Raw genomic sequence first — 21,217 nt, 5'->3', positions numbered from 1 at the left:
GGTCTCTTCACTTCTGTACCTCTAGGGTCTGCAGAGTAGCTATCACCTGGTAGCCATTGAATACATCATGGGTATACTAAGGAAGGGTGGGTGAGAGTGATTTAGACAAGTGCAGTCAGTAGGAGAGTTAAACAACAATAACAAAACTAAGTCTGGCTACTTTTTTATTATCATCATGTGATAGCACTCCTATGCAAATTACAGTGATTAAAATATTCCTCCTACCCAGACAAACCATTCCTCTTCTCCTCCCCTAGATAAGGCATTGTAGCACAAATTTGTTGAATGAATTTCCAGATGGAATAACTGTCTTTAACAGCCCTTACAGCATATTGGAATTGGTGTCAGGATCTTATGAGTGATTTTGGTGGTGTGCATATGGAAGGGATATGAACCAAGGAATATTACCTGGGTCCCAGCCAGAATTCTGCATGATATGCACTGAGCCCTTAGCTGCTGTCACTAAATCACATAGCATTCCTCATTGTCAAGTCCCTCTTTTTGGCCTCTTTCTTCTGTGGCTCTGGCAGCTCAGGCTGAAAGAGCTTCTGGCCTGAGTCACAAGCCCTAAGAGCTACTTCTTGCCCAGTATTCTAGGTCAAGACCAAGACAGGCAATGACTAGCCATTTATCTACCTTTCTCTTTCTCTCTTTGTCTGCAGTCCCACCCTTACAGCTTTCATTAATTTGACTCTAGAAGAACTAGCCCGTAAAGGGGGCTGAGGGGGAGATTAGTAGAGGGCCCAACTTGCCTCCTTGTCAGTCAGGCACCTAGCCCAAGATGGATTAATTATAGAAAACAAAGAGCAAAGTCATTGGAGTGGACCCAGGCTAGCTGCTGTGCCCAGTTCAAAGGGATAGGGTGGGTTTCTAAGAGGCATTGGCTGTGTTGCTGAAAGTAGGGAGGTGAGTGGCAAAGCCTTATCTGGCTAATGACAACATACATGGTCTCAGCCTGACTGGACTGCCAGCTTCGGAGCTGCCCTAAGAATTGGCCAGGGCAATTGTTGGCTCTCAAGTGTTTCAGGGAGACTGTTTTCAAGGTGGCAGTGACACCTGGTGGCCAGTGATGGCCAAAGCCTCCAGGCTATATAACCTCCCTGCAGGCCCTGTTCTCCCATCCCCCACACACATTCACTGACCCCTGGGGTCTGCCTTCTGGGTCTGAGCTGGGCCTTATAATCCAGGGCTGTAGAGAAGTATATGCTGTTCCTGAGGCTTGGGAATCAGGAAGAGAACCTCAGGTAGACAAAGTTTTCAGGTCATACCAGTAGAGGTGTCATCCTGGGGCTCTCCATGTGTTCATCTTTTTAAATTTCCAATCATACTGCTTCCATTTTTATTATTTTCCTATAAATTCTTTCAGAGTCAAAGGGCTGAATTGCTAATGCAAGGATTTCAGGCACCAACGGGCTTTCTATTTGGCTTGTGGGTTATTCCCATGAGGAGTGATCCTAAGACTCGGTCTTTGGAGGCATTAGTACACATGTGGTGTCCAGGAGGAAGCCGAGCCTCTTCCCCTACTGTGAGCTGATCAGATCACACTTGCAATGTTGTTTGCAGTCTGAGGGCCACGGTATAACATGGACAACCTCTAACTCTAACTGGAATGTGCTCAGAGGAAATAACCAGGAGGTTGAGACATTTGGCAAACCTTTGAGTGAAAGTTAAAGGAGCTCCAGTTGAATAGCAATAGCCTCAAGAAGCTCATGATTTAGTACCATGTAATGGGAGAGGACTGGTGCCAAAAAGCTAACCTGACAAAAGACAGGAGTAAATTCTCTAACACTAGGAGAGAAAAAGGCTGCTCTGGGAAGTGGTGTGTGCCTGCCACATCATTGCTGATGTTTATTCAGAGGCAAGATGAGCCATTTGTCAGGGATATGGTAAAAGGGTGGGCTGTGGGTTAGGGCTGTTGGAGCAGGTAGCATAAAATCTTCCAGATCTAGGATGCTGTGTGCTAGCCACAGACCTGGAAATGGCAGTGATGAGACTTCAAAATTGAGGTGCTGAGGTCCATAAATCTGCAGCCTCTGGCCTCTGGTGGGACATTCCCCCAGTCCCTTTTACTAGTTCTTTGGACTAAAGAGATACTCAAAACATTTTCAGCTAGGTCTTTCCAGTGACAGAGGGTTGAAAAGATGAAGTCTCTGAGTACTAGGACACCAACACCAAGGAGGGGTTTCATTGTGGTCTAAAGTGCCATGCAGTTAGGGAAGGGCCACGACTCAGATCCCAATCATGGGACTAAGAGGGACTTACATAGCTAAGAAGAAGTAAATTTAGGACAAATGAAAGGCCTTCCTGCTTCCCACAGCAGGACTGGCTTTAGGGAATTTGTTCCCCAGTGAGCATAAGCTGAAAATGTGAGGAGATTTGAGGCAGGTTCAGATAAAGTCACTAGTGACCAGATCCCTTAGCAGACTATTCAGGGAAACTGACTATTTTAGGGATGTCTTAACTTTTAAGGGACATCTTTAATCACTTGAAGCTGACACTCTGACCTCGAGTGACCTGGCCCTTAGTGCCCCCGTAGGTCTTGTGGACTGCCCCCTTGGGACACTTCTTGTGTCCTTAGGAAGTCACTGATTGTGGGAGGGCCCCAATCCAGGAGATGAGCTCTGCCCTTGGAGTAGAAATTTCCTTCATGAAAGGAGGAGGAGGAGGAGCTCATCCTTGGGAACCTTTTATAACCTTTCAGTGGAAGGAAGGTAGGCACTGGTAACTGCTAGAGTGATCTCAGAAAGATCCCAAGGTGCCTGAAAACATGCTGTCCTTTGCTCCAACTGAACCTACAACCTCCCAACCACATTCCTTCCTGCAGCCTCATTCCCCCTGGGGTCCCAGACTGGGGGAGCGGAGCCTGGGGGAGCTGATCAGAATAGCTCTGTGCCATGTCAGGCAAGGAGCTTGGCCTGGCCTCTTTCCTGGGGCCAGACCTTGAGACCCTTTCCCAATTTCCTGTCTCAGATATGCTGAGCAAGCACAGGCCTTCCTCCTTGGTGGGGGCAGCTGGACACAGGCCAACAACTCTCAAAAGTTGAGTCACTCAGTGTCTTTCCTTCCTCAACTTTCCATCCTGCTGGGACCTGAGATAGGAGCTCCTGTCTCCCAGCTTGTCTGCTGAAAGCCAGAGGATAGCAAATTAAAGGTGCCTTTGACAAGACCCCACAAACCCTCATCCATGGGCTTGGTTTCTCTCCTAGACCAGTGATTTCCTGTCCATTCACCTTAAGAGCTAATATTTACTGTTCTAAAATGACTCTTCTGCATCTTCACAAGCCTTGTTGGAACAAGTCAATGATATACAGAGGGCATGGTATAACCTAGCCCAGAATCCCCTACACACTGAGCTACTATGTAACAGGTGACAGGAAGCCACCCAAGGATACTTTCTCCATCAATGTATTAAATTCTAGAGTTTCATTAGAGTTGCATTCCTTTGGATTGATATTTATTATCATTTCTATAATAGTAATGATGCTTGTTTATATCATTGCTTTGACTAGCACCGTACAGTTTACAAAGCACAGACATTATTTTGAGTCTCACCACCCTTACATGAGATAGTAGGGCTCATGTAGGATAGTAGGATAGATACCAGATAGGGCTGGTATGTCTGTCTCTGTTTTGTACATCGGTAAAGAGAATGCAAACGACTTGTTCAAAGTCATGCGGTTTATAAGCAGGAGAGCTGGGTCTTCTGGTCCCCAGTTTAGGGGGACCCAGTTTAGGGAGTAGTATACAATACTATGCACTATGCCTTTTTCATGTCCCCACCAGAGCACTGGGGAAGGTAAGAATGGAGACAGCTGGGCCTTTGTGACCTTGTGTAAGGGAAAACCTTGTTTTCCTTCTCCTGACAACCAAGTGATAAACCTGCCAATCTAGAGGAGTCTCTGAGCTACACCTGCCTTTCCTGCCTCCCTGACTTCTCAGACCCACCCAGTGCGTTCAGCAAAGTGGGATACCAACCCAACTGGCTTTGATGGAAAGCGGTAACACACTCTACTTGTCAAGTGCTTCAAAGCCTGTGCCTGTAGACACCCCTGCTCAGACCCAATAGCTCCGGGGTCTTGCTGGGCTTAGACTCTGCAGCTAAGGAGGGCTGGTCTTCTATCTCAGACACCTAAAGAACTGAAAAATACAGGAAAGTATTAATGGAAACCAGAACCAGACAGCCTATGGAAGTCATCTGCCTATAACTTCATAACATCCTCCATAGCATCTCTGACCAGGGTTTTCCTGGCCCTGCTTAAACACCTCTAAGGCCAGGAAGCTCACTATGCCCATTATTCCTTGACCTTTGATCGGATTTACATTTGATCTTCTACTCAGTCTTAGGTGCTTCCATGGTTAGGTCACTTAATCCTTGCAATTGATCTGTTTGAGGAACTGAGACTCAGAAATTAAGTAACTTTCCCAAAGTCACATGAGGAAAGATGTCATTTCCATACTTCTCACCATGGGTACAGCTCCAGGTACCCATTTTTCCTCCATGTATCTATTTTAATTCCACTGATGTCCCCCTTATTTTTTTTAACATTTTATTTATTTATTCATGAGAGACAGAGAGAGAGAGAGAGAGAGAGAGAGAGCCAGAGACACAGGCAGAGGGAGAAGCAGGCTCCATGCAGGGAGCCCAACATGGGACTCCATCCCTGGTCTCCAGGATCAGGCCCTGGGCCCAAGGTGGCGCTAAACCGCTGAGCCACCTGGGCTGCCTGATGTCCCCCTTAAAGGAACAGCCAGAACTGGTTGCATTGCTCTCTTGTGAGGCTTATCAGCTAAAAGAGCAATGGACCTGTGCCCTCCCCTCCTTGAGACACTGAAGCCCCTCTAACTGCATCAAATTTTTGGCAGCAGCATTATAAATGGAGACCCTCTGAGCTTGTTATCATTCTATAAAGCCATAATTGTTTGGGTTTTTTTTTTCTCCCTTATGCTGCTGCCAAGGCTTTCCCTTTGACTATAAGGGAAAAAGGCCCTTCTTTTTTTCAGTACAGCTAAGCACAAACATTGGACTACACATTCTTACCTGTTTGAGTCAACTCAGCTTCCTGAGGGAAACTGCAGCTCAGTCTGGCCATGAGCTCCTGCTGTGGGTTGGCTACAGTCCAGTCTTTGACAGTGACGCCAGAGTGGCCAGACTTCTGTGGAATTCAGCATCCCAGGCAGTTCTTGGTGACTGGAGACAGATCCCATGGTAGCCAAACCCCACGGGAATAGCCCTCAGCCCCAACAGATGGATGGCTTATGGGTGGAGCCAGAGAGTCTCAGCCTAGCAACGGACAGTCCTAGGGGACTCTTCTTCTACCCCTCATAGTCCCTGGGAAGTCTTCAGTCCACAACTTCTGTGGAGCCAGAAAAGGGTGAAGCTTCCTAGGCGCCAGAGAAGGGTGGCCAAGGCATATTCCCAGGCTCCAGTTCAAAGGACTGCCTCTGGGAGCTCTTCCTCTGAAGCTTTTGGAAGGGAACTTTTGGGATCAGTTCATCCATGTCTTATTTATATATTTCTGAAGCTGAGGAGAGCCAGGGCCAGCCTTCATTAGTATGATTACTCTGTCAACTCATCCAATGAGTGTCTGGAGTTCTACCATTAGAGATTAATCTATGGGATTTTAAAGGGTTTCTCCTCTCCCCACCTCCCCTCCCCCTGAATCATAAATTTCAGGGTAGAAGGAACCATAGTGTTCACCTAATATATCTCATGTTTAGTGAAGGCATATTCTCTACGATATTTGGTCAGCTGATTCTCTAGCCTCTACAGGAACACACCCACCTTCCAAGATAACCTCTTCCACTGATTTTACTATAGAAAGTTCTTCCTATAACTGAAATTCTACCTTTCTGAAGCTTTTGCCCAATGGTCCTGGTTCTGATCTCTTATTAAATGGTTTTCCATAACTCTATCTAAAAATAAAAATTTTCTTGGAGGAGAACATCTTAAGCTGTTCTTGACCAATGCCTGAGATGATTGGCAGCCATGCGTGGTATGGGGTGAGGCCTCAGGGAAGGAGACTGGCAAGAGCCTATATAGTGGCTCCACAAACAATATGAATTTTGCTGTCTTTCGTATGAGTATTCTTCTCAGGCAATGAGAAACCATAACACTGATAGATTGTCAGGGAGATCAAAGGAGGCTTTACTATCACAACTAAATAAGGTTCTCTGAAGCCTACGAATAGAGCACTGCAAGGGGTATTCCATCATGGGCATAAGACTTGGGTAACAGAATTTCAGAGGAAATTCCTCATCAATATCATTGTCATCTATTGTATTTTACTTAGAAACTACAGAGGCCAGTGCTTATAGATATCTTGATAGATGGATGGACAGATAGAAAGATAGATAATCTCACTTCACATCACAGAAACCTTTTGAAAAGAAGTGGGTACAGAGGGATGAAATAACTTGCCCAAGGTCACAAAGCAATTAAGTGGCACACCTGGATTGAACCCAAGGTCTTCACAGCCCAAAAGCCCAACTTCCTCAGTCACTCTGCTATCCAGTCTTAAAGACCTACTGCTGGAGACCTAGGCAGCAATGTGTGTGTGTGGTGGTGGTGGTTGGGGGCTGGGAGGGGGATTGAACCCCAGCCCCATCTTAGCATGCCAGAAGCCCAGGTAGAAAGGCCACCCTGTTATCTATGCACCCTTTATCAAACACTGTACACTGTATCCTGGCCCCAAACTTAACTGGCTGCCAACCAGGTCATGAGAAAGAAGAGATCACAGTGGGAATGAACTCTTAGGCTTAAAATGTCCTTGGGTTAGGAAGTCTTGATGGAAGCAATATCTGCTTCTTTGATGCTTGTTTTAACTTTACCTTCTGTACCTGATATACAGGTACACATAGCAGGCCTCAAGTTTAGTTCCCTAACCTGAGCATTTTCAGAGCTGCTCACTAGAGTTGATACCAAATACTTACATGGTTTAACTTCTATGATCTAACAATATGCCTCTCCTAAAGAATTATACTCTAGTCCTTTTTGGATTTTCACCATTATTTTACTTGCATCATTTATTTAACAAGCATTTATTAAGGATCTCTTATATACTCAGCCCTATGCTTGATGGTGTTGGTAAAATGATGATAGTCTTGAATTTTTCAAAATATTCCTAATTCTAACTATTTTAACTTTTTAAATAAATAGTTCCTGTTCCAGGCCATATGTCCCTATTTTTCTTTAAAAACAAGGGCATTGCATTTGTTAAGAATTCATGAGAAGATGAAGATACATAGTCTGTGCCTGAAGGATGTGTCAGTCTTCTTGGGCATATCATCTAGGCTTTAGGATCACAACACAGCATTACAAAGACCCTCTTTGGTAGTATGAGTTTCCTATATGCTGTTTCAGGATTTCAGAGAAGAGATCACAGTCAAAAGGGGCAGCTGAAGGGAAGATTTCATAGATGAGGAAGAAAATTACTTAGACATCTAAGATGTTTTGGATGGGATTGGTAGAACAGGTGCAAAAGTATTCCTGTAGGGTACTCAGCACAAAAAATTATGTGTTCTAGCCTTGAGAATAAACAGTGAGGGATCAGGCCTGGAGGGAGCCAGTATGCTTAAGACATGAGGGAGAGAGAAGGCTAGATTGGCCAATTCCAACCATGCTGAAGCAAGTTTTAGATGTCAGCCTGAGGGATGTGGTTGTCATCCTGCTGGCAGGTTGTCATCCTGCTGGCAATAGAAGAAAATATGACTATCAGATTGCCTGGCCTCACAGCCCAGCTGCATTAGCCTCTACTGTGTGACCCTGGATAAATTACCTGACTTAGTTGGGCCTCAATTTCCTTGTCTAAAAATTAGGGATGTTGATAATAATAGCATCTACCTCAGAGAGGTCTTATGAGGTATGCAATATATCAAACTGCCCATCGTGTACCTGGCACATAGGTAGTATTAGCTATAAATTATTAAAGCAGTAAAGTGGCACAATTAGGGAAGGAGCATAAGAGGACACTAGGTAGGCACGGGATAGATTAGAGAGAGAGGAGACTATCTGGTAGTGTAGTAGTAGTAGTCATTGCCTAGTAGTCTAAGCAAGAAATGGTACAGGCTTGACCAGCAATAGTTAGGAAAAGGTGGTGAATCATAGATATTGAGAGGGAAGATTGGATGGGTCTTGCTCCTGACTGGATGGTGTGGTCTCTAGGTGATGTATTGGTGGTGGGTATTTCGGTGCCAGAGCTCAGACCAAGCATCTTGGATCCCATGACAGTATTTGGAAGAATGGGAAGGCAAGTGTTGTGCTTGCTGTGATCTGTGAGAGGGTGGAGATTGTAGATAGAACAGGTACCCTCTGATGTGGTGGCACTAAGGACATTTCAAAGGTCCTCTGCCTCCTACTGCCCCAAATCCTCTTAGTAAAATAGTTTTAGACAATGGTGTTAAAGACCATGACACTGGAGAGGGTAACACTTCAGTTCTTCTTGAGTGGAGCTGAAAAAGGCTGGAGAGGAGACTGATGGTGAGAATGGGAGGCCCATAGGAAATGGGGAACAGGAGAAGAAACAGTTTTCATGTGGGAGTAGGGCTGAGGGGCACGTCACAAGGGAGAGGAGCACTGAAAGAGGAAGCGGGAGCATGCTGGGGACATGCTCAGCCCATTTCACAGCCCTGCCCCTGCAGCTCCCTCTGTGACATCACCATGAGCACACTTGGCAACTCTTAGGCTTTATAGAGCATTTCCCTTGTACTGAATTTAAGCTACAACTGCTCACTGCCTTTAATTCAAATGGTAGACAAACTGAAGTCACATGCATCTTCAATCCTTTCAGGGCATAATCAGAATCACAGCTGGGAGGAGAGGAAACATGGGAGTGGAGCCATGTTGTTGGGTAAAATGTAATTATGCTATCTGAGAAGGAAAAACAGCTTGGCCTTGAGCACTTCTACAAGCATTAACATCTTACCCCTTCCCTCTGGGTAAAGGAGGCTTGGGGGAAACAGAAGACTGGCCCCAAGTCCTTCCCTAGGGAGTTCCAGCATAGCCCAAAGAGTGGATCTGACCCCAGAGCCACCTCCAGAGCTGATTCCACATCAGAGTTCATTCCACAGAAGTGAGGCAAATCTGGGCTCATCATCTGGTCCAGCTCCTAATCTCAGGGCCCTGAAGTGCCTAAAGCCCAACCCAATCTCTGGACTTCGGTGTCGATCCTCCCTTTCCTTCAGGAAGCTGGGCCTGTAAGTATTGAAGGAACTAGACAGCAGGCAGCCACCAGAGAAGAAACCAGGTGCTGTTAGAAGACCCAGAGCATCTAGAGAGAATAAGTCTAAAAAGGAGGGAAATGAAAAGGGGGTTTAGGAGGTCTCAAGCCCACTGCCTAGGAACCTTGCCCCAGCAACACCAGAGAGGCTGAGAACTCCTTTGAAGTGTATTTCTGGAACAGCAGAAGCCTTTAGGCCAGATCCCATGGATCCCATCACATCCCACTGCACTCATGCCATGGAGCCACAGGGTTTCTCTTCGGAATCTGCTTGCAGTCTTGTTTTTATCTCTTTTGCATTTTGTCTTCCAGAGTGGAACACTTAAGGATCCGGACTCCAGCAAGACCCCACCTCAGCGGCCAGCCCCCCAAGGTTGTTTACAGTATATTCTCGACTGTAATGGCATTGCAGTAGGGCCAAAACAAGTCCAAGCTTCTTAAAGTGATTGGTAGTTCATTTTTCAAAGCAGAAATTTTAAGCCAAAAACAAACAAGGAAAGAAAGGAAAGCGGGGAGGGAGCAACAGACCCTCCCTTTGGTGCCGTTTCTGCATTCTTTCAATACTGACTGGACTGTGTTTTCCTATGCAGTGTCAGCTCCTCTGTCTGGTTGTTTACCTGTTCCTGTTCGTGCTTGTAATGCTCACTTATGTTTCTCTGTATAACTTGTGATTCCAGGGCTGTTTGTCAACAGTGTACAAAAGAATTGTGCCTCTCCCAAGTCCAGTGTGACTATCTTCTGGGTGGTTTGATAGTATTTTTTAAAGTATTACATAATGTGGGGTGAAAAAGGACTGGGGGGTTGGACAGGGGAGAAACAAAGACCACAAAAATAAAACCCAACTCCTCTCCTCCACCTTCCCAGGCTCAGATTAAAGCGCCCCCCACCCCCTGCTTACCTCCATGAGTGTGCTTGGGATCTTCAACGAATTGTGCTTTTTGCTTCCTTTCTGCATGGCTAGGGTAAATAGAAGTTTAAGAGATTTTCAAGGTCTAATTTCCATAGCTTCATCCGTTGAATCTGAAGGCATCCACCTTTTTCTCCATTTGCTAAAATTTGGTGCAGTTTGAGTTTATGTGAATAGGCTGGCTGTGCCTGTAGAGCTCTTGTGTTTTTAGTGATGACATGAAATATAAAGAACAAGCTATTTCCGGGAATGTGTTTTGTACTTTATATCCCAGTGTACCTTCTTTTTTATTATTAACTATAGCTATGAGATTAGACAAAAAAGAATGGGGCCGCTGATGTGCAATATCAAAGTGAACTTGTGAGTATTTTCTGTGTGTTGATCTCAGTCCCCTAAGTTGTTTTTCCTTTGTTGCTGTTTCTGAATTGGCTGTATTATGTGCTTCTGTGGAATTGAGGCTGATTTGTATTCCCCAAAGCCTGATTTATGTACAGAGATGATTCTTTAGCAATTTTGGACATAGGATGCAGGAAGCTACTGAAAGTCTGAGAAGGATTCGACCATCTTGCTCTTGACCTCTCCCTAGGCAATCATGAGACCAAATGAGAAATGTCCCATTTCACAGAGTGGGTACACTGCCTACAGAACTATGAGGTAGATTTCTGCCTTCATTTTCAGCTGTTAGAAGAGCCCCCCCAGAGGCCAGAGAATGGGGTGTTTTATCTTTCCTGGAAAGACCTATCTCTGATTTTAGCTTGGGTGTGTTTGGGGCAGAGGCTCCACAGCCATGGCTCTTGAAGAAGCCTCACCAGTTTGTCCTCTTTCCTCTGACACAGAGTTCCTGGGCTATGCTGAGGCAGTTAATGAAAGCAGTGCCTCATCTTGCCATCTCCTAGCCAGGTTGGGACAGGCACTGAGTGGTCTCCTCTAGGATGGAGGTCCGTGGGAGTTCATGCCAGCAGTTTCCATTTTAAATAAGTGCTTCTAGCTCTACTGTTACATTCCTCTCACTTCTATGCTGACATGTTACCGTTCTGGATTCCAGGTCTGAGGAATAAATAGTATTGATAGTATGATGTATGGGTCAAGGGCACATGCCCTAGTTTCTCCTTTGGTTGCTGGCAGATTCTGAGGCTACAGAGAAATGCACTGAGTGTGAGTGTTCTCATCTGTGATCCCTCCCTTAGATGGTGATGGTGATCGATCTGTTGTAAATATATACATATATGCATTTATGCACTTCCAGGTGAGTTGCATAAGAATCAGGTCCTTAAATACCTCCCAATCTGATGAAATGGTAGAAAGGAATAAAGCAACATTTCCCAGAATGGAGGAATACATTTTTATTTTTGTATTTTTTATTTTTTGTCCAAGTGGTGAGCTGATGGTGGTGTTGCTTCTCTGCATGTTATCAGTGTGAACATTCAGGTGCTTTTCATGTGACATTTGTGAGCCACAAATACAAAGTTGCCATTTGAATTCAGTCAGGCTCCAGAGTGGTGTTAGCCAAAGTTTCTCAGGTCGGGGAGAAACTGATTAGGGCTCCTACTGCCAAATGGAAGCAGGCAGCATAACCTGACTATCATGTGCCCTCAGGCAGCATGCTAAGGGAGAACTCTGTGGCCTGGGGGACATCCATGTCACAGTATAGGATTGCTGTTCAGGTGTTTTGTATCCATTTATTTTCTGATGTTGTCCCCTTTTTTTGTACCAATCCAGCTGGGAAAACCTCAGCCAATGCTGGAAGTGTGATTTAAGTACCTCTCTTTTGTGACTCTCTTGTACAGCTTAATGTGCAATAAAGGAAAAGTTATATCTGTCTTCAGTGTTAAGTTGTAAAGTTTCTGGCTATTCAAGTATCTCTGTGCAAGTGGGAAAGAACTCAGGTTCCTGGTATAAGAGGTTGAGCTATCCACCTGCTGTACTTTGCAAGAAAAGGCTAATACAAATGATGCCAAACTTTGGAAGAGGCAAAAACTGGTTAACATGAAATATGCTGGTCTGTCGGCTTCATCTTCACTGGTTATCCAATTTGAACTTGGAACTTCAAGTTTTCAATCCCAAATTACATTTATGTATTTATTTATGTAAAACTAACTCTGGTATTCATTGGTAATTGATACAGTGGAGCCCACGCCATGTATTAAGGAGAGGCGCTGATAATCAGGGGTGCACAGTGATGTTGATGTATAATTCTGCCTCTCCAGAGGGTATGGGTATTCTGGTGTTTCTAAGATACTAAGTTACAACACAACTCTCTTAGCTCTTGAGTTTCCATAAGCCTGCTCCTTCTAATGGGCTCATGAACGTGGATGCTGAGAGTGAGACTTGAGAAGTTGGATCTCTCAGGCCAATTATGCATCATTTCCACTAGTCAGTATGTACTGATGGGGGCATCTTTTGACTTTGGACTGCAAGAACCACCACCACCACCACCCTGCCCCGGCCCTAAGTCTGAGCAAGCAGGTATCATACTTACTGCCTTACTGCCCCAGAGGGAGGATGGCCTTTTTTTCCCTCCAGGCCACCAGGTGGTTTTCTGTCTTATGCTGAGAGAATGGTATCCTGGTCCTTTTGGGGGTGGGGATAAGGGTAAGGGGCTGCTTCTTTGTGGGATGGTGACCACAACAACCCCAGGGGAGAATAGGACTTGGATTTCTGGAGAATTTCACCACATACACTGGGGAGAGGGGAGAGGCTCCTGAGGATGGTACTATGAGGCAAAAGAGTACATGGAAACAGAAGATTCCCCTAGTCATGTGCTTGAGTTAATGTTAAAATGAAGCCCTGGTTGGGCGGAGCATGGCAATCAGACATGTGCAGGTCAGGAGCTGGACAAGGCCCTGCTCCGTAAAAACAATGCAAGTCTGTGATCATTAATGATCATAAAGCACACAATACTTTTTTTTTTTAAGCACACAATACTTTTTGAAGAACTTTCTTGTCCATTAACATCTTTGAAACACTACCAATCTTGAAAGACAACTAAGACTAGAGATTATTTTTTCATAGTTTGATGGTTTATAAACACTAAGGCCCAGAGAAGTTTGCTGACTTGCTCAGGGAGTCACTAATAGACTGTGTCTTGGATTTTCTGATTCAAAGCCTGTGCTCTTTCCATTGCCTTTGTACTGCGTCTACTGTGTGGAACTTGAGACCTCCCAGTAAACCGTGGGGCAGGTTGCCCTATACCTGAGGAACCTCTGGGGAAGAACGGTGGGGTCCCTCTGTTCTGGGGGGCCTTCTGTAAAAAAGCTTGCTTCTGGTCAGGGCCACTCATCCCATGGTTTCTTCCTTGTCCTCCTGATTTCTGCTGTGCCTGAGGTGCTGTGTGTCTCAGGAGGAGCAAGTAGTGGCAGATGTATGAGGGAAACCAGGGACTGGCTCTGGAGCCCTACAGAGCCTCGGGTAGCTTCTTATAATAGAGCTTATCCTTTTGATAATTAACTAACCTCACCCTTTAAGACATAGATTCTAATAAGGAAACCCTTTGATACGGCTAAATTATGAAGTTTTTCTTGTACTGAACCTAGGGGGCCCTGGGCAACCCCAAGGAATGCAACCCCCAGGCAAGGTGCTGCCTCCACGCCGGCCTCCCCCTGGACCATCACTGCCACCTTCCTCCTCTTCTTCCTCCTCCTCTTCTTCCTCCACCACCCACGGAGATGCACCCTCCAGCAGCAGCTCCCTGGCAGAGGCCCAGCCACCCCCGGCTGCTCCACCACAGAAGCCCCAGCCTCACCCACAGCTCAAGTAAGAGACAACTCAGCAGCTCCTTCCCCTCCCCTCTTCCTGCCCCTCCTCACCGGCCTTAGGCTCCAGAGCTGCTAGAAAGCACCCTTGTTCAGGCTTTCTTCTACAGATATTTTTGTGGGGCTTTTTTTGGTTTTGGTTTTGGGTTATTTTTTTGGTTGGGGGTATGGTTGGGGTTGATTGGGGAGGGTAGAAAAGAAGGAAGTGAAAGTCTAAGGTCTAGCTAAAAGCTCAAACCCTCCCCTTTCTTCCTGGGGAATGCCAATAAGGCAGAGTTACTGCCCTTTTCCTATTCTTATATTAGCTTAGAGTGGTTCTTTCTTTCTTTCTTTCTTTTTAAATCCTGTCTCCCACTCTTTTTTCCATTCCTTTTTCTGTGCGTGTGTGCATGTGTGTGTGTGTGTGTCAAAATTTTTTTTAAAAAATCCTCTTTCCTGCCTCTGACTCAGAATTTAGGGTGTGCAATCAGCAAGGCTGCCCAGAAGGAAAAGGGGGAAGTAGTTAAATCCATTTCAACTTTTTACCTTCAGCTTTGTTAGAAGGAGGTCAGTTTCTGGCGTGGCCATCAAAGGAAGGCCCAGCTAGAGACACCCTGAGGAACTCCATCTTCTTGGTCTTCCTCACTCCTTAAAAGCTCCCCCTACACAGTCCTGCTTCAGAGGAAGAACTGAGGGTTCATGGGAAGCAGTATAGCTGTACTTAGGATGGAAAGAACCTGAGTTGGATGGTGCCCTCTCCCCTAGAACCAGAGATACCTCTCTCCACTGTCCCCACACAGACCTCTGTCATCACTGTCAGCAGAGACAGGTATGGCCTGCAGGGATGGGAGTGATCCATCTGTGCTTCTCAGAGTGAGGTGATGGGAATCTTCAGGGAGGGAGAAAAGAAAGCTACTTAGACATGGTCTGGTCATGTATAGTTGAATAAACTGCTCAGAGATTTGGTTAGGATTCAGGCTCAGGTAGTCCAGATGACCACTTTCTCTGGGTCTTCCAACCCTCATGACTGGAGGGGCATTATCCACTACTGCTCCCCAACTCTGGCCAGTGGCACATTTCACCTCTCACCTGCCCCATAACCTCCCCTCAATCCAATTGTTTTCTGCATGCTGACTTTTAAAATCTCCCTTACCTTCTCATTAGTCAATTCTAGCCCTAGTCTGAGGGCTGATCTTTGGGTTGTCACTGCCTTTGGGCTGAATTTGTTGAATAGAGCCAACAAGCAAGAGGCTTATATGCCATGCCCCTGGCTGTGCATGCAGAGGAGGCCCTCCTTCCCAGAGGCCAGCATGTTTGGGGCTCATCCTCAACCATAATGGAAGGCCATCTGTTCACAGTCACTGTAGGAGAGAAACTGCTCACACTCCCATAGAAGGGAATGTTGGGGACTGACACCAAATGTAGAGAAGGGTTGGGGGCCCTAAGACATCAGGAGAAGAGTTCTATAGCTAGAAATCATCAGGAAAGAGACAGTGAAAGTCAGGGAGACATGAGAGACCACTGGAGATACCATACCTTGTATTTTCTTCTCAAGTACTGGGTTTGGCCTCCCTTTGACGTTCTTGTCTTTTTCCTCTCTGAATCCCTAGGTCTCAGGGGAAAAATAGATTCCTAAAATGTGTGTGATTTGAGTTTTTAATGAGAAAACTGCCTAACGTCCTTGTGTACACCTGATATGTATCTCTTTTGCCCCTGGATATCCTGAACTGCACCGACCTCATATTAGGGCTCCTCTGAGGAAGGCTACAAAGGATGGTCATGTCCATTTTAAAAGCAGATAACTTGAGGCCTTAGTTTATTCCAAGTTTATTTGGAATCAGAGAAAAAAAAGCAGAGTATAAAGACCGGAGAAATCCTAGAGAGCATTTTACAAAACATCTGCACATGACAGATGAGAAACCAAGTCCAGAGAAGCACAAGACTGAGTGAAGGGCAGATCCAACACTTTGACCCAGGTCTTCTGATGCTGGCTTCACCACTAGACAGTTGATGGAAAAGAGAGTGCAGAGAGTCTAAGGTCCCCTAGTTGCTATATTTAATCAGAAGGAAAAGGTATGAGATTCCTAGATTAGTACTTACCAATTGGGACCTCTGAAATGTAGCTTGTAAGCCATTTAGTTTAGCATTAAGTATAAGAAACAGCTTTTAAGTCGCTCCTTCTCCCTCTTTCCTTTCTCTTTTCCCCCCTCTCCCTTTCTCCCACACTGCCCCCATCCTTTTCTGTTTAGCAGCACTGAAGGTGAGGATGATAGCACAGGGGCCTCCCCGGGTCCTGGCAGCACTCCACTGGCTTTCTCCTCCGTCACCCTGGTCTCCCTGGGGTGGGAGTGGGGTTCGGTTGTATATTCTCATGTCACCGTCTTTCCCTCCCTCACTGGGAACACCCTCTCTCACATTCTCTCTGGTTTTTATCTTCAAGCAAGTCGCAGTCCCTGACAAATGCCTTCAGCTTCTCTGAATCCTCCTTCTTCCGGTCTTCAGCCAATGAGGATGAAGCCAAAGCGGAGACCATCCGGAGCTTGAGGAAGTCCTTTGCCAGCCTCTTTTCAGATTAGCTCTCCAGATAACACGGGGGCACCTAGCCCAACTGGGAAAGGCATCTATCTGAGACATTTGCCAATAGTCAGCCACGCTTGGTGGTGTCCCATGACCTTGATGTGTGTGGCCCTTTCCTCTGCTCCGTTGTGCTAAGTGATATTGTGCAGCTCAGAAAAGACCATGCGAAAGTCTCAGGGCGAGTGCCTAACCAGCAAGGGGCACCTGACATCAGAGAGAATAGAGCTGCTTTCCTGTAGTCCTAAGCGCTTCCTCTGAGGTCATCGTTTGCTGTGAGTTTAGTGGCCTTATTGTGACAGCGCCGTCATGTCTTATTCTTCTTCATGAAACAGGATTCCCTTCACTGAGGACTCTTGGTAGCTTAACCTCAGATGCAGTGCTAAGCATGCCCGCGGTTTAGTCAGTGCTGCCTATTTGGGGATATACTTACCCCAAAATGCTCTTGGCTCTAAGTGTTAGGAACTTACCCACACTTGGATTCCGTGTCGTACATGTGTAGCTGTTTAAAACACACCTGCCCAACACAATAGATTCCTCGACCACTCTCATGGCAAAGCACCTTTAGTCTGTCGATACTGGAGAGAACAAGATCCCCCCTACCTTTTCTCTCCTCCGGAGAGCAGTTCTTATGTGCGTGCTGCAGTGATCTTGAGCTCCGAAGCTGCATTGTAGAGAATGCATGCCACTGTAACAGCAGTATGCCAAGTTTTGTGTTCATCTCCAAATAAATGTTAAGACATTTGGTGTAATAAAAGCAGCAGCATTAACCAGCATTTGATTCAGCTGTGAGGGATCCCCTAGGCCACCCTTTTGGCTGAGAGAGTATATGTGAGACATACGTGTGTGCTTGCAAGTATAGGGAAGGGAAAAGTCTAGGAGAGTGAAGCTGTTTTTGCCAGTATGTTTGTGAATGTGTTTATGTGTGACTGACTGTATGCAAGTGGTTGAGAGCATGGCTATCCTTTAGATGTCACATATGCTGGGCCTCCTTGACATCTTCCAGTGAATGTTTCCTGCAGGACAACTGAACTTCCTTTGGTAACTCAACATCTCTACCACTTTTACTAAATTTGTGGCCTTTCTAGTAAGCATAGCACCCTTGTTCCTATGGCATCCAAGTTAGACCTACTTGTCTGGTCCATCAAGCTCCTCACCCAAAGCCACATGGTGGTGCCAATGAGGCTGGACCAACCAGCTCTGAGGAATGGAATCCCACAAGCCTGGCCTCAGGCATCCTAAAGAGGTCTGTGATTGAGGGTGGGCTCTACAAGGGATTTCATTCTGGCTTCTTCACAGCTCACATAAGAGTAGGCTCCCAAAGATTACAAATCCTGTGAAGACAAGCACCACATCTGCACTAATAAATGGAAACCAGTATATTAACATTATATCTATATAATTTCCAACACATACCCATCCTGACTCAACAAAATAATACTCAACTGAATGCCGCTATCTTGTTAACCCTCCTCATAAGCAGTAGATGCCGAAAGGCCAGAGAGTGAAGTTCTCTGGCACCAGGGTCTCCTTTCTAACTCAGCCCATGGTTTCAAGGTTCAAGGATCCAGAACTCTACCTCCTTCTTACAAAAAATCGGAAGTAGAACTTCCCATTGAGTGGCTCACTGGGTGGGGTGGGAGGTGTGTGGAAGCCCTCCTCCCTCAACAACATACATAACTAGAGAATGAACTATTAAACTAAAGAAAAAGGTGGGGGGCAGAGAACTCCCTACACTCCAGGGAATTGATCTTCAAGGTTCCTTCTATTTCCAAACAAGAGTCTGCCATTTGTGGTCATTTCTGTCCCTTCAATTCTAAAAATGTTTAGTAGAATGCATTCATTTCATCAAAAAGCATTTCTTGAGCATTTACTATGAGCATAAACACTGTGATGGAGTCAAAGAAATGTTTACTAACATTTTCATAGTGCTTACTAAGTTTCAGGCACAATTCTAAGGTACTTAACATATATCAATTCATTTACTCCCTCCAAGAATCCTATATTATAGGTACTATTACTGTTTTACAAATGAAGAAATGGAGGCACATCAAGATTCAATAACTTGATCAAATTCACCGAGCTGTCATGCAGTAGAACTGAGATTTGGATCCAAGCAGTATAGCAGTATAACTCATGACCTTGACAATTTTGCTGTATTATTTTTATTTAATCTAGCAAAGGAAATAAGATATAATTTTATTAAATTGTATGTCATGTGAAAGCAAAATAAGAAATACACACAAAAATTCTTCACATCTATACCTTCTTCCTTCTTTTACCTTCTTTCTATACATTGGCCCCAGGAAAGGAGCAGCGGGAGAAGGTCAGAGAACTTATTAGTGTTGACCCCTTGTCTTAGAACCATGAGTAACATACACAATGTATCTTATTCTGATTGAATATAGTTCTGGTTCTTAAAAAATTACTCATTCTTCCACATGTGATGTCAGACCAAAAACCACAAATGGCTTATTTAGAAAATGAGTCAGCCAGGAACTGCTAGGGTGACAAAAAGGGGAGGCATTTACCATAGGTCATGTAGCACCCTAGTCCAAAGGACACATGGATTCTACTCAACCCTTAGTAATGGGGTGGGGTCAGAGGTGGGGGAGTTCCATTTAGAAACACTCCTCTTGGCACATAATAAAGCTGGCCTCAGAGATTGGGAAATTTGCCACTCACCACAGTCAATAAATATTTAATATTGTGATAAAAATAAACGATCTAAACCTGGGATCTTCCAAGGTTGGTGATAGTCCACATAGATCTTGAAGCCTTCAGTCTGTAGGCCAGTCATGACCACTCTGCAGCCCTTTAGGCAGCTCATGGGGATTCCCTACCCATATCTTTACCCCAGATTAACAAGGATACAACACTTCATCCCAGCCCCATGGAACTTCCCATCTCCTTGGGTCAAGATTAACTAATTCTGCATATTTATTTGCTCACAACTCTTGTTTGTATATTTACTAAGCTCAACACATTTTGTCGGAAGAATATAAAAATGGATTAAGCAAAAATTCTGCCCTTATAAAATTTACCATCCAGTAGAGAAGGTAGCATATATACAAATATAAAGAAGGAAGTGATCAGTGCTGTAAGACATACACAGTCAAAATGTTAGTTTGGGAAAAAATTAAGCTTGATAGGCATTGGTAAAGAAATAGGAGTCAGAATGCTTACACATTGCACATGGGAACATATGTTGGTACTACCACTTAGGGGAACAATTTGGCAATATTTAATGCATAAACCCTATTACTCAATAATTCCATTTCTAGACATCCACTTGCACATGTACTCAAGAAGGCAAGTAAAAGGATATTAGTCACAGCACCATTTATGAAAAAATGGAAACAACCAATTGTCTCTCATGGAGGAATTAGAACATAAATTGTGGTTTACTCATAAATTGGAATACTATATAGAAGTTAAAGAAATAAAAATATTTGTGGAATTCAGTTAAATTCAGATAAGATGTGGAAGGAGAATGAAAAAAAAGCCAAATAAATGTAAAATGCAACAAGCAGTACAACAAGCAGTAGGTGTTATGGGGGTGGAGCATACTTCTAGCTTGAGTGTCAGAGAAGGGGAGCACCCTACTAGTGAGTTGTGAGCAGCCCACAGGATGAGGAGACATGCCCACTAGAGAAATGGGGTGAGCACACAGAATACAGTCACTGAATTTTACAGCTGGAGGTTTCATCTAGTCCTATCCTCTCATTTTACAATTGAGAAAACTGAGGCCCAGGGAACTTAAGGAGCTGGCCAAGGTCATGAAGAAAGTTAGTAATAACAGTAAATGAGTCTCAGTTCTAGGTGTCTGATGGGCCATTTGAGACACTGTCCTTCGTAAGATAAATGAATAGGTTTCACTTCCAAGAGCCCTCCAGGGAGGCCTAGGCTTACAGAACATTTTAGAAGCCAGGAAAGAAATGGAAGAGACAGTGTTGGGCCACAGGAAGGGGCTAAAATCAAATCTGAATTTAAATTCTGGCTTTGCTAATTATTAGCTAATTGACTTTGATTATAGCTTTTATGTGTCTCAATTTTCTCAGCTATGAAATTAGAACAGTAGTACCTTTCTGAGGAGATTATTTTAAAGATTAACTGAGCTAAGCTTCATCAGTAAATTGTGTTGGGAAAACTGGACAGCTACCTGCAAAAGAATAAAACTATATCACTTTCTCTCACCATACATAAAAATAAACTCAAAATGGATTAAAGGCTTAAATGTGAGAGCCGTTCTTCTAGACAAAATTCCTGGAAGAAAACAGGCAGTAATTTCTTTGACATTAGCTATTAAAACATTTTTCTAGATATGTCTCCTCTGGCAAGGGAAATAAAACAAAAGCAAAATTAAACAAATGGGACTACACCAAAATAAAAGGCTTCTGCACAGCAAAGGAAGCTGTCAACAAAACAAAAAGGCAGCCTACTGAATGGGAGAAGATATTTGCAAATGATATATCCCATAAGAGGTTAATATCCAAAATATATGAAGAACCTATAACACACACACACCACACACACAAACCCTGAATAATCCAATTAAAAAATGAGCAGAGGATCTGAATAGACATTTTTCCAAGAAGACCTACAAATGGCCAAAACACATTAGGAGATGCTCAACATCACTAATAATCAGGGGACTGCAAATTAAGACACAATGAATTATCACTTTATACCTGTCAGAATTGCTAAAATCAAAAATGCAAGAAATAACAAGCATTGGCAAGGATCTGGAGAAAAGGGAACCCTTGTGCAGTTCCTGGGAATGCAAACTT

At 44.5% G+C, this 21,217-nt stretch overlaps 1 protein-coding gene across 1 annotated transcript in view; it reads left to right on the top strand.

Moving 5' to 3' along the window:
* SYN2 (synapsin II) overlaps positions 1-17,203 on the top strand; it is a 203,153-nt gene extending 185,950 nt beyond the window's left edge. Inside the window, exons 11-13 of the mRNA XM_077857785.1 lie at positions 9,528-9,588; positions 13,656-13,875; positions 16,294-17,203. Coding sequence (XP_077713911.1) covers positions 9,528-9,588; positions 13,656-13,875; positions 16,294-16,429 — 417 coding nt within the window. The 3' untranslated portion in view covers positions 16,430-17,203. The remainder of the gene's footprint in view (positions 1-9,527; positions 9,589-13,655; positions 13,876-16,293) is intronic.
* The last annotated feature ends 4,014 nt before the right edge of the window (positions 17,204-21,217 follow it).

The sequence above is a fragment of the Canis aureus genome, chromosome 19 (genome assembly GCF_053574225.1).
Source record: "Canis aureus isolate CA01 chromosome 19, VMU_Caureus_v.1.0, whole genome shotgun sequence".
NCBI classification, from domain to species: Eukaryota; Metazoa; Chordata; class Mammalia; order Carnivora; family Canidae; genus Canis; species Canis aureus.
The sequence above is the reverse complement of the archived record's forward strand: the minus strand, read 5'-3'. Positions and strand labels throughout refer to the sequence as shown.